This window comes from Chrysochloris asiatica, unplaced genomic scaffold, assembly GCF_000296735.1.
Source record: "Chrysochloris asiatica unplaced genomic scaffold, ChrAsi1.0 scaffold00048, whole genome shotgun sequence".
Lineage (NCBI taxonomy): Eukaryota > Metazoa > Chordata > Mammalia > Afrosoricida > Chrysochloridae > Chrysochloris > Chrysochloris asiatica.
Window position 1 is genome coordinate 17,779,518 of NW_006408566.1, and position 14,317 is coordinate 17,793,834.

A 14,317-nucleotide genomic window follows, 5' to 3' on the forward strand; every position below is an offset into this window, starting at 1 on the left:
GGTGCTTTAAAAGAAATTGAACAAAACCTTAAATAATAAGACTCACACAGGAGACTGAACGATGAGGATGCTTCATTTTCCTGATGATACCCTCATGACCAGAGGTTTAGCCAGCTCCCACCCGCACCCATCCACAGTGCAGACCCTGCTCTCCAAGAGTTCTGAGCCACATGGTTGGGAGCCACACCAGTGTGAGGCTGGGGCCAGCTGTGCCACTTTGGTGCCTTGATTCAGGTGGGCTTGGCTTTGGAGTGACAGAACCTGCCTCCAGCTGCCCTGGTGTTCTAACAGACACTGAAACCAGCTTCATTAAGGGCCACTATGACCTACTTCCAGATTGAATGCCCTGAACATAGAGAACACCAAGGCTGATAGGAACTCCATCTAGGGCCAGAACTCTGCTGTGACACCCATTTCACACCCTCTTTATGTGCTCCTTGACTTGTGAGTTTCCCAGAGTTTTCTCCACTTTGGGTCCAACTGTAGCACTGTATTTTGTTGTTGTTGTTTGTTTTGGGGGCTTGGTTTTTTGGTTCATTGTTCTGGTTTTATTTATTCTCTTTCTACTTCTCTCTCCATGCCCTTGAATTTTATCCTTTCTATCTCGGCTTTTGTTTTTCCTTCTGTTTTTTATTGCCCCTCTTCCTTATAATCCTATCCTGATATTACTTTAGTATTCTTTCTCTTTTCATTTTTCCTTCTCCCTGGTTATTCTAAGTGATTTTTTATTTCTTCCTTTTATTATCCCAAATTTCTCTTCTATAGCTCCATTTCCCTGTCCATCTTTTTTCTTTATGCTTTATATATACTTTTTTTTTCTTCTTTATGTCCCTGCCTGCTTTTATTTATTTTTCTTTTTGTTTTGTTTTCTTGTGTGTGTAAGGGATTCTCTTACCCACCTGACAGGAGACAGCAACCATACCCATACAGTCCAATCACAGCTGTAACCTCTGGAGCTCTACTCACTCACTGGGCAAGCCCAGAACCAGCTCCCATACCACCTGATCAATAATAGATAGCAGCCAACACCAGTCAAACAAATCCTAAGCTAAGGTGCATGAAGGGTGAAATGAGAACAGTGCACACACTTCCATTCTGTAACTACACCCACAGGAGACAGTTGGTGAGAGTCTAAGAACAAATCAACATGCAATCATCAATTAAATACAAATATGACAACCCCAAAAGTCCCAGACACAAAAAACAATTTTAGCTCAAGTGAAGAAATAAGAGAGAATGGCTCAAACAAATGACCAGGATGCAGAGCCAGTGATTGTTTCTGAGGAAGAAAAGGTAATGGAACTAACTGAAAAAGAATGATATTTAGGATTCCCAGAAAGATCAAGGAAAGCAAGGAGAACACAGAAAAAACTTTATAATTCATAGAAAACTTTAGAGGAATTTAGAAAAGCACTGCAAGAACAAACAGACAAAATAAATGCAAATTCTGAAATAATACATAACCTGCAATTAGAAATCCAGAAAATTAATTCTACGATTTCAGAAATGGACAATATATTGAGAGGGCAAAGGAAAAGATTAGAAGCAAGAAGCAATGAAGTCTGAGAATTGGTGAGCTTTAAGAGAAACCTCTCAATACTAGTATGGTAGAAGAATAATTAGAAAAAAGAATGAAAAAGAATTGAGTTATGTGGGACATCATGAAGAGGAGCAATTTATGGGTGATCAGAATTCCAGAACAGGAAGAAACAATTTAAAACACAGAGAAACTGTCCAAGAGTGCTGGAAGATAACTTCCTTAACATCATGAACGACAAGAAGATAAGCATACAAGAAGCTGAATGAACCCCAAACAGGAGAGATCCCAAGAGAAAATCCTAAGAACATATCATAATCAAACTCTCCAAAACCAACAAGGAAAGAATCCTGAGAGCAGCTTAGGAAAAATGAAAAGTCACCCACAAAGGAGAACCAATAAAACTCAATTCTGATTTCTCAGCAGGAACTTTGAAAGCAAAGCAATGGGATGGCATACAGAACTCTGAAAGAAAAAAGCTGCCAACCAAGAATCACATACCTAACAAAGCTGTCCCTCAGATATGATGGCAAATTTAGGACGTTTCCTGATAAACAGAAGTGAAAGGAATTTGTAAGGATGAGACCAACTTTACAAAAAAAGTGCTAAAAGGTATTCTTTAGACTGAGAACACAACAGCAAACAACATTCAGAAATTACCATACATGACAAGACCACCCAGAATGCAATTCAGATATAGATGATAAAAAAGTAAAAGAAGTCTACAAGACTGAAAACAGGGAATCAGAGATAGCAATTTATAATGAAGTCTAGCATAAAGCAAAAAGAGGGAAGAGTGTAGATACAGAACTTCCAAATGGCAAGGAAGTCAAGGAGCTTTCAAGATAAACCAGACTGTCTTAAATAAGGAGAATATTTAATAAAATAATACAACTGTACATCAAAATAAAAAATAGGACAATAAGAAAGCTTTAGTTAATATTAACACAACAGAAATGAAAATTAAAAGAAAACCCACAAATAAAATTAACTCAGTGCAGAATGTGGAACAAAGAAACCAGCAGCATCACACACACCAAAATGACAATAATCAATTCATAACTATCGATAATTACACTGAGTGTAAATGGATAAAATGCACCAGGTTAAGAGAAAGAAACAGAAAAATGGATGAGAAAATAGGATCCTTCAATATGTGGTAGCTTAAATGTCCATCAACAGAAGAATGGTTAAACATACATTGGTACACACCAACAGTGGAATACTACCAAATGTTGAAGAATAACGGTGAATCTGTCAAACACCTCCCAACTCAACATGGATGAACCTGGAGGTCATTATGCTGAGTAAAATTAGTCAATCACAAAAGGGCATATGTTGTTGAGAACAATGTTATAAAAAGTTAAAGGAAAAGTTTTCTTAATAAAATAAATCTATAAAGGTTATCAGGGAAGGGGGAAGAAAAATGATTCATGGCCTAGAGGGTAGACACAGAGTCCTGGTATGGCGCCGTGGGTTTATGCACTGGACTGCAGTTGGTTTGAACTGCAAGATCAGTGGTTCAAGCTTACCGCTCCTTGGAAACCCCACAGAGACAGGGTGATTATGGGTCGTAACCAACACAATGGCACTTAACAACAACAACCACAAAAGGGTAGACATATAGTAACATGGGTGACAGGGTAGGCAACATACAATAAGAAGGAGGTTAGCAAAGGAAAGAAGGTAGCGGGAGACACAGGGAAGAATGCAATAGTTAAAGTGAATAGAGGTAAATACTGCTAACTTAAGTTACACAGGGAAGGGACTGTAGTCACTGTAATGAAGCAGAGTCTATGATTTGCTGAATGTGGAAGTGATAATCTGCTCTACAAACCTTCACTCAATTCACAATAAAAAGTTAAAACAAAAGGATGGAAATCTCTTTTCAAGAGACTTTTTTTTATCAAGATAAATCTCTAAAATGTGCATTTAATTTAACTTCTAATTCTCCGTTTCACCAATGTGGACTTGAATGCCATATACTGCATGGGGTTCCCACAGAGTTCACGAATAGGAAAATAATTCAACACAATAAAGGTCATGCTATAAAAATCAGATTTTTTATATAAGTTTGTGAAATTTTCACTTTTGACAAATTTTTTAATTGTTTGTTGTTGCTGCTAAGTGCTGCCAAGTAGGTTACAACTCATAGCAACCCTGTATGGGGTTTCTGAGAAGAGGCTGGTGAGCTTGAACCAACAACCTTGTTGACAATGCAGTCTAGCACGTTAACCCACAGCGCCACATCAGGACTGCTATGGCAGCAATTAATAGTATGACTTTGAGAAAGTATAACATGATAAAGCAACTATGACACAAAATCTAAAAAGTTCTAAATGCCAAGAAAGTAATTTTAAATTTAAAAATTAAGGAACCCACATTTCTAATATTGTCAGTATGGATTATCAATTAATAAAAAAAAATTACCTATATTCCACTGGCATGATTTCAGCAGCAAGATTCTCAAAACTTTTTGTGGCAGAAGCACCTAAATAACAAAAACTAGATGAGCATTTCAGCATTTCTACCACTAAGAAAAACATAACACTTTTCTAAATCCAACAAAATTTACCTGCTTGGTTTAGGTGATCCTGTTGTACTTGTGAACATCGGAGCTCTTCATTTGTTTCTTTTAGAGTATCACGCTGTTCTATTAGTCTCTATAAAGGATTGCAAATATCAGCAAAATATTTAATTCTGCACATAAACAATGCACTTTATGCTTTCAATAATGTCTTAACAATGTTTACCTAAAAATGGAAATGTTTTTTTAGTGCTAAGTGACCAATTTTCTCTTGTGTAAATACCCTTTTTATACAACACTTAGAATGTCCCCATTACTTTAAGCCAAATGAATTCAATTATGTAAAGAGTACAAATATGCAACTATAAGATAATGAAATCACCATGGATTCTGAAGGAAATCCAGAATACGGTTTGATTCGTTTCACTATCTAGCTATATTATCTACAGAATTTACTTAACTTTTGGGCTTTGTATTCTTCAGAATCGGAATGTTCTTCTTAGGTTCCCTCTTGTTAGTTCCAGTTTTCAATGACCCTACATAAAACAATACTGCAAGTCCCCAGCTATCCTCACAACTGCTGTGTTTGAGTCATTGTTGAAGTTACGGTGTCAATCCATCTCACTGAGGGTATTCCTCTTTTTAACTAACCCTCTACTACTTTACCAAGTACAATGTCCTTCTCCAGGGACTGGTCACTCCTGATTTACATGGCCAAAGTATGTGAGACAAAGCCTTGTCTCTCATCCTGGCTTCTTAGGAGCATTCTGGCTGTACTTCTTCCAGGACAGATTTGCTCATTCTTCTGGCAGTCTGCGCTATTTATATCTTTGTCAATACCATAATTCAAAGAAACCAATTCTTTTATTGATCTTCCTTTTTCACTGTCCAGTGTCATAGACAGAATTATTTCCCCCTAAAATGCATCCTTGCCTTCAGTGTAGCTTGTTACTTCTTTCTCCAATAACATCAGTTCTTGATCATATGCTACCTCTTCAAATGGCTGAGCCTCAACCAATGTGTTTTGGTAGAGTGACTCTGCATTCCTTCCATTTTCTTTTGATGATTCAGTATCTTGCCCATAGAATCCTTCAATATTACAAACCAAGACTATACCATAGACTGCCAGAAGAATGAACAAATTTTTTCTTCAGTTCTTTCATCTTGAGAAACACTGAGCATGTTCTTCCCTTTTGGCTTTCTAATTCCAGGTTTTGCACATTTCATTTATAATATTTTGCTTTGTCTTCTCAAGCTATTCTTTGACAGTTTCTGTTTAGTTCTTTTACTTCATTTCTTCCAGTCATTTACACTTCTCTATTTCAAGAGCAAGCTTCAGAGTCCCTTTGGTATTCAGAAAGTTTTGTTTTTGTTAAGTGCCTTTGAGTCATAGCAACCCTGTATAGGGTTTCCAAGGAGTAGTTGGTGTGTTTGAACCGCCAGCCCTGCAGTTCAAGCCGACCTTGCAGGCCAGTGCATTATCCTGTAGTGACACACCAGGGGAAGTAAACTGTATGGGAGGTATATTACATATTAATAAGGTAGTTTTAAAATTTTAATCTATGGCCGTGGGTTTCAAAGAGTTGAGAGGTTCTGAGTTAGAAAAGCATGCATCAGCATATATGACCTTGGATCTGAACTTCCTATTGTTTTGTGAAGGAAACTGTAAAACTGTACCAAAAAATGATAGTCACTTTTACAAGACTTTATTTTACAACAAAAATTCAATTTAAGGAAAAGGAGAATGATTAATTGATGCAAATTTCATTCAAAGAGTAATAAAGGCAGTCTAAAATTAAACGAAGACATTCCTTAACAGTTATATTTATGTTTACCTCTTTTTCCTTAATCAAAGCTTCATGTTTTTCTTCAAGTCGCTTCATTTCAAATGCTAGTGTGTCCGCCCTTTTGGATTCTGAGGAAAGCTTAACATGAAGATCCTGAACCTGTTGTCAGAAATAAAAGTAAAATCAGCCAGATAACAGTACACGAAAGTAGTGCCTGACTTACAACACGGTTCCATTCTGATGACCTTGTAGTAAGTTGGTTCTGACACAATCGAATGCTTTTGTATCTCCCTCCAGTTTTTATTATTATTGTATTTTACTATAAGCATATTTATAAATCCGATCATACTTGTCTTTTGGCATTGGAACTACTACATACAAACTTTCAAGTATATTTTAATCCTGTATCCAAAACACAGTAATATAGATGAGATGTACAAAAGAAGTAAACAAATGATGTTATGTGTGGTTCCTCATAACTGTATTTGTTTGAAGTCAGGGACTATCTGTAATTTTGATATTTAGTTTTGCAGAGTTGAGTAAATAATAAGACTTGGAAGTAAAGTATTTACACTAGATTATAGTCAAATTTTAACTATCTGTAGAAAGTAGCACATAGATAAGAAGAATTAACACATTATTTTTAAGTATTCAAATAATTATTTAGCAAAAAGTATCAATCTACTCCAACGTCTCCGTAGGTTATCTGCTCAATAGCAAAACAATATTTTAAGGCTACAGCTTAATTTTTTTATACATTTACCACAAGTTACCAGAAATGCTAACGAACAATACAGTGTCAAAATAAATACACAAGCTCAGAAGGCAACAAAAAGGTACAAGACTGATATAATTTAAACTCAATGATCAACCTTTGAATTAAAATTACAAATACAAGAAATCTAGCTGCCTTTATGTAATGCTGCTACAGTTATATATTGTTCTTAAAGGATCAAGTATAATAACAAAGTTGAGATCTTTAAATTTTGTCATTTAAAAATTGTTCTTACCTGCCTTTTGTATGTTTCTAATTGTGTACGTGCTGCATTTGCCTTCTTTAATTCTTCTTCTAAGCTGACTGTATTATGCATATACATCATGTTCGTTTCCTGTAAAGTTTTCACCTGCTTGCGAAGGTCATTCAGATCTTGTAGTTTCTGACGATATATCTCAACTGTGGACTCAAGTTTATTTGCTTTATCAGAGGTAGCCCTGTGATAATAAAAATTAGATATTACTATGTAACAACTAGTAAACAGATATAACCATCTTTCAGCTGTGAGATGATGCTTCCAGATACACTATCAATTAGTTATAGCAAAAAAAAAAAAAAAAAAGAAAGTGACCCAATTAAAAAGTCAACCTTTATGCTATGGACAGCAAAATCAAAAGTACTTCAAATTTTATGTGTGTTTCACAACTCAACTATACTAGCTGCAAGTCAGGAAACTACCTGCAATTTATAAAACAATTCAATAATGCTATGTTATCAAACTGTTTTATAAATTAGTTAAAAGAAAAATTGTTTTGTTAAGACAATTAAATGCCTCTAAATCCCTCTATGGGCCAATGTTACTTTATGTGCATCATTTAGTATAGTTTTATTCTAGGTATTTAATATATTTAGGAAGTTGACACTCAACTTATTGATTGCCTAGAAAAATACTTCCTCTTTATCAATGGAGCTGAAGTAGAAAACAATAAAAAAAACTACTAAATAACCCACATGAGCAAAACAAACCAACCAAATCACATCTACTAGTTATGAAAATTTTCTTCCCACAATGGCATTAAGAATGAAAAAGAAAATCAACCAAAATAAAAGGTGAAGACCATGTGGATAATATACTTACTTCAGAAATCTACCTTAAATATTGGGATTTTTTTTACCTATAGCTATCTATATTTTAATGAAATGCCAAACTATGAATTTGCACAATTCTTTCACAAAATATACTAACACCTACAGGGATGTCAATTATATCTAAAAGTAGTTTAGATATAATTACAGCTAAAAGTAACAGTCACCAAATTTAAGGAAAAAGGTATCATTTTGGGTTCATGGGTTCCAATAAGAAAAACGTCCAAATAAGAATAGGTTTTTACCTTAAAATTATGCTTACTATGAGCAATCATAAAATAAAGATTAGAAGTCTGTATCAAAACTGATCAAACTTATACACCAGCCATAACCCTAAGTATCTCTAAACTACAAAGACCCCAATTTTCTCAGTAATAACTTTAAAGGGGCAATTTTGTATTTAGACATGCCATACCTGAGCACATCTATTTCATCTTTCAAGGCTCTTGTTTCTTCAGCAACACTAGTCAATTCATCATTTCTATGTTGAAATTCAACTAGTTGCTTTTCAAGCTCTTCACAGTGAACACGGTAATCATCTTTTGCAGCTTCAAGCCTTACATAAAGAAAACAAAAACCATTTATACTGTAATTTGCATAATTCCTATTCAAAATGTACCATGAGTTTACCAGCATGATATACTTTTTAAATTATACAGACAAAAGAGGAAAGCCTACAGAAATATTCTTTTGGGTTATTTGTTTTGAGAGAAACTTTACAAGTCAGCTTAATTTTTAAATTTTCATTTTTATTTTCTAAAACACTGTGCAACTTTAGTTTTCTCTTAACTTCTAACACAAACTTTAATTTCAAATTATGAAGGAAAAATGCATGTTGCTGTTGTTAGGTGATGCTGAGTTGGGAGCAACTCTATGTCCAACAGAATGAAACACCACGACCTTATTATTGCACAATAGATGGAAACACTGCCCGGTCTTGCATCATCCTCACAACTGTTATGTATGGGCCCATTGCTGCTATGACTGTGTCCACTACCTTGTCGAGAATCTCCGGCCTTTTCAATAACCCTCCACTTCAACAAGCATGCTGTCCTTTCTCTAGGAAATGATCCTTGCTGATAAAATGTCCAAAGTATGAGAGATCAAGTCTCATCACCCTGGTTTCTAAGGAACATTATGGTCGCACTTCTTTTAAGACAGATGTGTTTACTCTACTGGCAGTACATGGTACTTCCAATATTCTTCAGCAACACCATAATTCAAATGCATAGATTCGTCCATGTTCTTCCTCAATCACTGTCGAACTTTCACATGTATATAAGGTGACTGAAAATAGCATGACTAGAGTTCAGGAACACATTAGCCCACAAAAAGTTGTTCTTGAAAACTTTAAAGGAGATTTCCCCCAGAAGATTTGCCTAAAGGCATACAATGCTTGCTTTCTTGATTGTTCTGTCCTTGAAAACTGATTGTGGAGTCAAACAAAATGAAATTGTCAATAACTTTAATCTTTTTTTTCCGTTAATCATTATCAGTCCAGTTGTGAGGCTTTCCGTTTTTATACTGAGGTGCTGTGCTGTCTGTACTGAAGGCTGTAGTTTTTCATCTTCATCAATATTTGGTATCCTTTTGATTCCAGCAAGTAAGTTTGTATCATCTGCATATCACAGATTGCTAATGAGTCTTCCTTCCATTCTGATGCTACGTTCTTCTTCATACAATCCAGAGTCTTGGATTATCTGCTCAGCATACAGATTGAGTGAGTACGGTGAAAGGATACAACTCTGACACATCTTTTCTGATTCTGAACCATTCATTATCTCCTTGTTCCACTTGAAGGACTGCTTTTTAGTCTATGTACAGGTTCCTCATGAGCACAATTAAGTACTGTGGAATTTCTATTGTTAGCATTGTTATTCATAGCTTGTTATGATGCACAGTTATGTGCCTTTACATAGATAATATTCTTGTTGTGAGGTGCCATCGAGTCGGAACCGACTCATAGTGACCCCAGGCACAGCAGAACGAAACAATGTCCGATCCTGGGCCAACCTCACTACCGCTGCCACACTTGACGCCATCAATGATGCCACCTGGTTGATCCATCTCATTGGGGGTCTTCCTCTCTTTCTCTGACCCTCCATCTTACCCAGCATGACATCCTTCTCTAGTGACTGTTCCCTCCTGACAATATGTCCAAAGTATGAGAGACGAAGTTTAGCCATCTTGGCCTCCAAGGAGCACTCTGGTTGACCTCTTCCAAAACAGATCTATTGGTTCTTTTGGCAGTCCATGACATTTTTAGTATTCTCCTCCAACACCACAATTCAAAGGCATCAATTCTTCTACGATCTTCCTTATTCACTGTCTAGCTTTCACATCCATATAAGGTTATCGAAAATACCATGGCTTGGGTCAGGAGCACCTTAGTCCTCAATCTGACATCCTTGCTCTTCAATAGTTAATATAGCACAAGTAAACATCTTTATGCTTCCAGTTAACGTCCATCTGACGAAAGCAATGTTATCCCTAGTTCCATGTCCTCTTCTGAATTTGGCTTGAATTGGTGGCAGCTCGCTATAGATATACTTTTGTAATCACTTTTAAATTATCTTCAACAAAATTTTACTTGCATGGGATTATTATTGATATTGTTCGATGATTTCCACATTACACTGGGACCAAAGCAATAATGTCTGTTCTTGAAATAATGTAAGGAAACTAAATACAATACAGATATAATAAAAAGAAGAATTTAAACTCTTTTACCAGATGAGGTAATTATAGATATTATAGGAATTTCAAAGTAAACTATAGAGCAAGGAAATTAAGAACTAAGAAACTTAGTAAGATTTAAGTTTCAAAAGATACAAGATGTAAGATACACAAAACCTTAATATTTTGCTAATACTATGATTTTTAGATACCAGCTTTAATAGACAGAAATTGAAAGAATGATTTATCCTGAAAATAATACCTGAAGTTTTCTTCTTGTAATTGTTCTAGTTGTAATTGTGCATGGAAATACTTTTTTGCAACCATTGTATTTGGATCATCAAAAGATCCATCCAACTGGTCAAGCTTCTCATTCATCATCTCATTCTCAGAAACCAGTGAATTCTTTTCATCTTGAAGTGCAGTCACCTAAAGAATAAAAAAGTATGAGCATCAACAACAAAAACATGTGCTTACGGTTCTAGTCATACTAAGTAATTAAGCAGCTTCATCAACCGTGCTAGATAATTTCTAAGGATATGGACAATACTGAAATTCTGAGTCCACAAGTTTGGGATAAAAAATAAATCAAATAAAAATATTTTAAGACCAAAACAGTTAAGAATATCTTCAAAATGTTAGGTCTATCTTAGTTTTAAGAAGAAAGAATTTTCAAGCATCTTAAATTTGATACACCAATGAACTTCTAAAGTACAATTTGTTTTCCTTTTAAGTATAAACTTTCCAATTTTCAAAATGCTGTTATCTAGTAAACTAAAATACACACATGTACATACACAGTTATCATTTCTGGTTCATAGCAAAAAATTATCACATACAACACACATTCAGGAGACTGTCAGATGTGGATAGTAACTAATAGGTGTACTGTATTCATTTGCACAATGAGGCTGGTTGCTTATAATTTAATATGGGGAAAAATGTGTAACTTTAGAACAATATTTAATGTCGGCGTCTAATTATATTAATTATAATTAAGTTATAATCAAAATATTCCAGGATAAACAGAATCTAAGAGATTTTATCAAAAACAATCCAGCACTTCAAAACATCCTAAAGGGAGTTCTTTGGACTGAAAACCAACAAGAACAGACAACAAACAGAGATTGACAAACATGGCAACACCACTGGAACTCAGCTGACAGAGAGTAAAGTCCAGAACAGAACCTAACTACAACAACGAATTCAAAGGAGTTGGGAGGTCAACCAAAGATCAAAATTACATCAGCGTCAAAGAAGGTATAAACATAGCAACAGAGATCTAGGTGGTAAGGATGTCAGGTAGATTACAGGATACAATAGATTCTCTTAAATGGAAAGAAAAGTTAATAGACTATAAGGTAACCCCAAAGTCCAGGCCCAGATGGCTTCACGGTTGAGTTCTACCAAACATTCAGGGAAGAGCTGTCACCAATTGTACTCAAATTATTCCAGAATACAGAAGAGAATGGAAAACTTCCTAATACTTTTTATGAAGTCAACATAACCCTCATACCAAAACCAGGGAAGGACATCTCTAAGAAAGAAAATTATAGACAAATATCTCTCATGAATATAGATGCAAAAATTCTCAACAAAATCCTAGCCAACAGAATCCAGCAGCACATCAAAAAAATAATACATCATGATCAAATGGTTTTCATATCAGGGATGCAAGGATGGTTCAACATTAGAAAAACGATCAACGTTATCCACCATATAAATAAGAAAAAGGAAAAGAACCACATGATCATATCGATTGATGCAGAAAAGGCATTTGACAAAATCCAACATCCATTCCTGGATAAGGTATTCAGCAATATAGGAATTGAAGGGAAATTCCTCAACATAATCAAGAGCACATATACAAAACCAACAGCCTACATCACGCTCAGTGGAGAGAAACTGAAAGTCTTCCCTCTGCAAACAGGAACCAGACAAGGATGCCCTTTGTAGCCACTCCTCCTGTTCAGTATTGTTTTGGAAGTCTTAACTAGAGCTATACGGCATGATAGAGAAATTAAAGTCATCCAGATTGGCAAAGAGGAAGTAAAACTTTCTCTGTTTGCAGACAATATGATCCTATAAATAGAAAACCCTAAAGCCTCAGTAAAAAAAAAAACTACTAGACCTCACTGGAAGATTCAGCAAAGTGGCAGGGTATAAGATCAATATACAAAAATCAGTTGGATTCCTCTATACCAAAAATGACAGCATTGAAAAAGGATATTAGGAAAGCAATATCATTTACAAATGCCACCCAAAGGATGAAATATCTAGAAATAAATGTAACCGGAGAAACAAAGGACTTGTACAAAGAAAACTACAAAACACTACTACAAGAAACCGAAAGAGACTTACAAAAAGGGAAGAATGTACCATGATCCTGGATAGGAAGACTTAACTGCCCAAAGCAATTTACACATATAATGCAATCCCAATCCAGATTCCAACATCATTCTTCAAAGAGATGAAAAAAACAATTACAAACTTTATATGTAAAGGAAAGAGACCCAGGATAAGCAAAGCACTGCTTAAGAAGAACAAGGATGGAGGGAGGCCTCTCACTGGCCAATTTCAAAATCTACTACATGGCTACAATGGTCAAAACAGCCTGGTACTGGTACAATGAAAGATACATTGATCAATGGAACAGAATCGAGAATCCAGAAATTAACCCATCCACATATAGCCAACTGATTTTCGACAAAGTGCCTAGGTATATTGCATGGGGAGGAGAAAATCTCTTTAACAGATGGCAGAACTGGAAAGTGATGTGCAAAAGATTGAAACAAGACCTTTACCTCACACTCTATGCAAAAACCAACTCAGCATGGATGGATTAAAGACCTAAATTTGATTCCCAAAATTAGGAAAGTCATCAATGCAAAAATAGGGACAAATGTGAGGGCTCCAATTCAAGACATACACAGACTACCAAACATTTTGAAAACAACACAAACAAAAGTAGACAAAATAGATGATTGGGACATACTAAAAATTAAAAACTTATGTGCATCAAAAGACTTAACCAAAAGAATAAAAAGGGAACCCACAGAATGGAAAACAATCTTTTGCAACAACACATTAGATAAGGGACTCATTTTTAAATAGGAATCATTCTAATAGGAAACTATAATACCTCCATAAGAAAAAGACAAATAACTCAACTAAAAAATGGGCACAAGACATAAACAGACACTTCACCAAGGAGGAGATCCGGGCAGCCAACAAACATATGAAGAAATGTTCACAATCACTAGCCATCAGAGAGATGCAAATCAAAACAACAATGAGATATCATCTCACACCAGCAATGACAGCAAAGAACAAAAAAGTAGAGGACAATAAATTCTGGCGAGGATGCGGAGAGACTGGGACACTCCTGCATTGTTGGTGGGATTGCAAAATGGTGCAACCACTCTAGAAAGCAATATGGAGCTTCCTCAGAAGGTTGGAAATAGAAATACCTTATGATACAGCAATTCCTCTACTTGGTATTTCCCACAAAAAACACAAGCCATAATACCAATGTTCATAGCAGCACTATTTACAATACCAAAAATATGGAGACAGCCTAAATGCCTATCAATTGAAGAACGGATAAACAAACTGTGGTATATACACACAATGGAATACTATGCTACCTTGAAGAACAACCAAGAAGCTGCAAGCCACCCCATAACATGGATGAACCTTGAGGGCATTATGTTGAGTGAAATTAGTCAGTCACAAAATACTGCATAGGACCATTATTGTAAAAGTCTAAGAAAAGTAACCCACCCATCAAAAGGGGAAAAAAAAACCCAAAACACTATATATTTAATTGCTGATCACTGGGATGTATGGGATGAGCAGAGGGGAGGGAGGGAAGCGAAGATAGAGCACAGGGTAGGGAACAGACACATGATAACTTGGGTGCTGGGGGG

At 35.6% G+C, this 14,317-nt stretch overlaps 1 protein-coding gene across 1 annotated transcript in view; it reads right to left on the reverse strand.

The window, feature by feature from the left end:
• The window catches only part of HOOK1 (hook microtubule-tethering protein 1), an 88,662-nt gene that overhangs the window by 22,570 nt on the left and 51,775 nt on the right, over positions 1–14,317 (reverse strand). Inside the window, exons 9-14 of the mRNA XM_006862485.1 lie at positions 10,651–10,817; positions 8,128–8,268; positions 6,862–7,063; positions 5,900–6,010; positions 4,113–4,200; positions 3,968–4,028 (exon numbers count right to left, since the gene is read on the reverse strand). Of these exons, the coding sequence (XP_006862547.1) occupies positions 3,968–4,028; positions 4,113–4,200; positions 5,900–6,010; positions 6,862–7,063; positions 8,128–8,268; positions 10,651–10,817 (770 nt within the window). The remainder of the gene's footprint in view (positions 1–3,967; positions 4,029–4,112; positions 4,201–5,899; positions 6,011–6,861; positions 7,064–8,127; positions 8,269–10,650; positions 10,818–14,317) is intronic.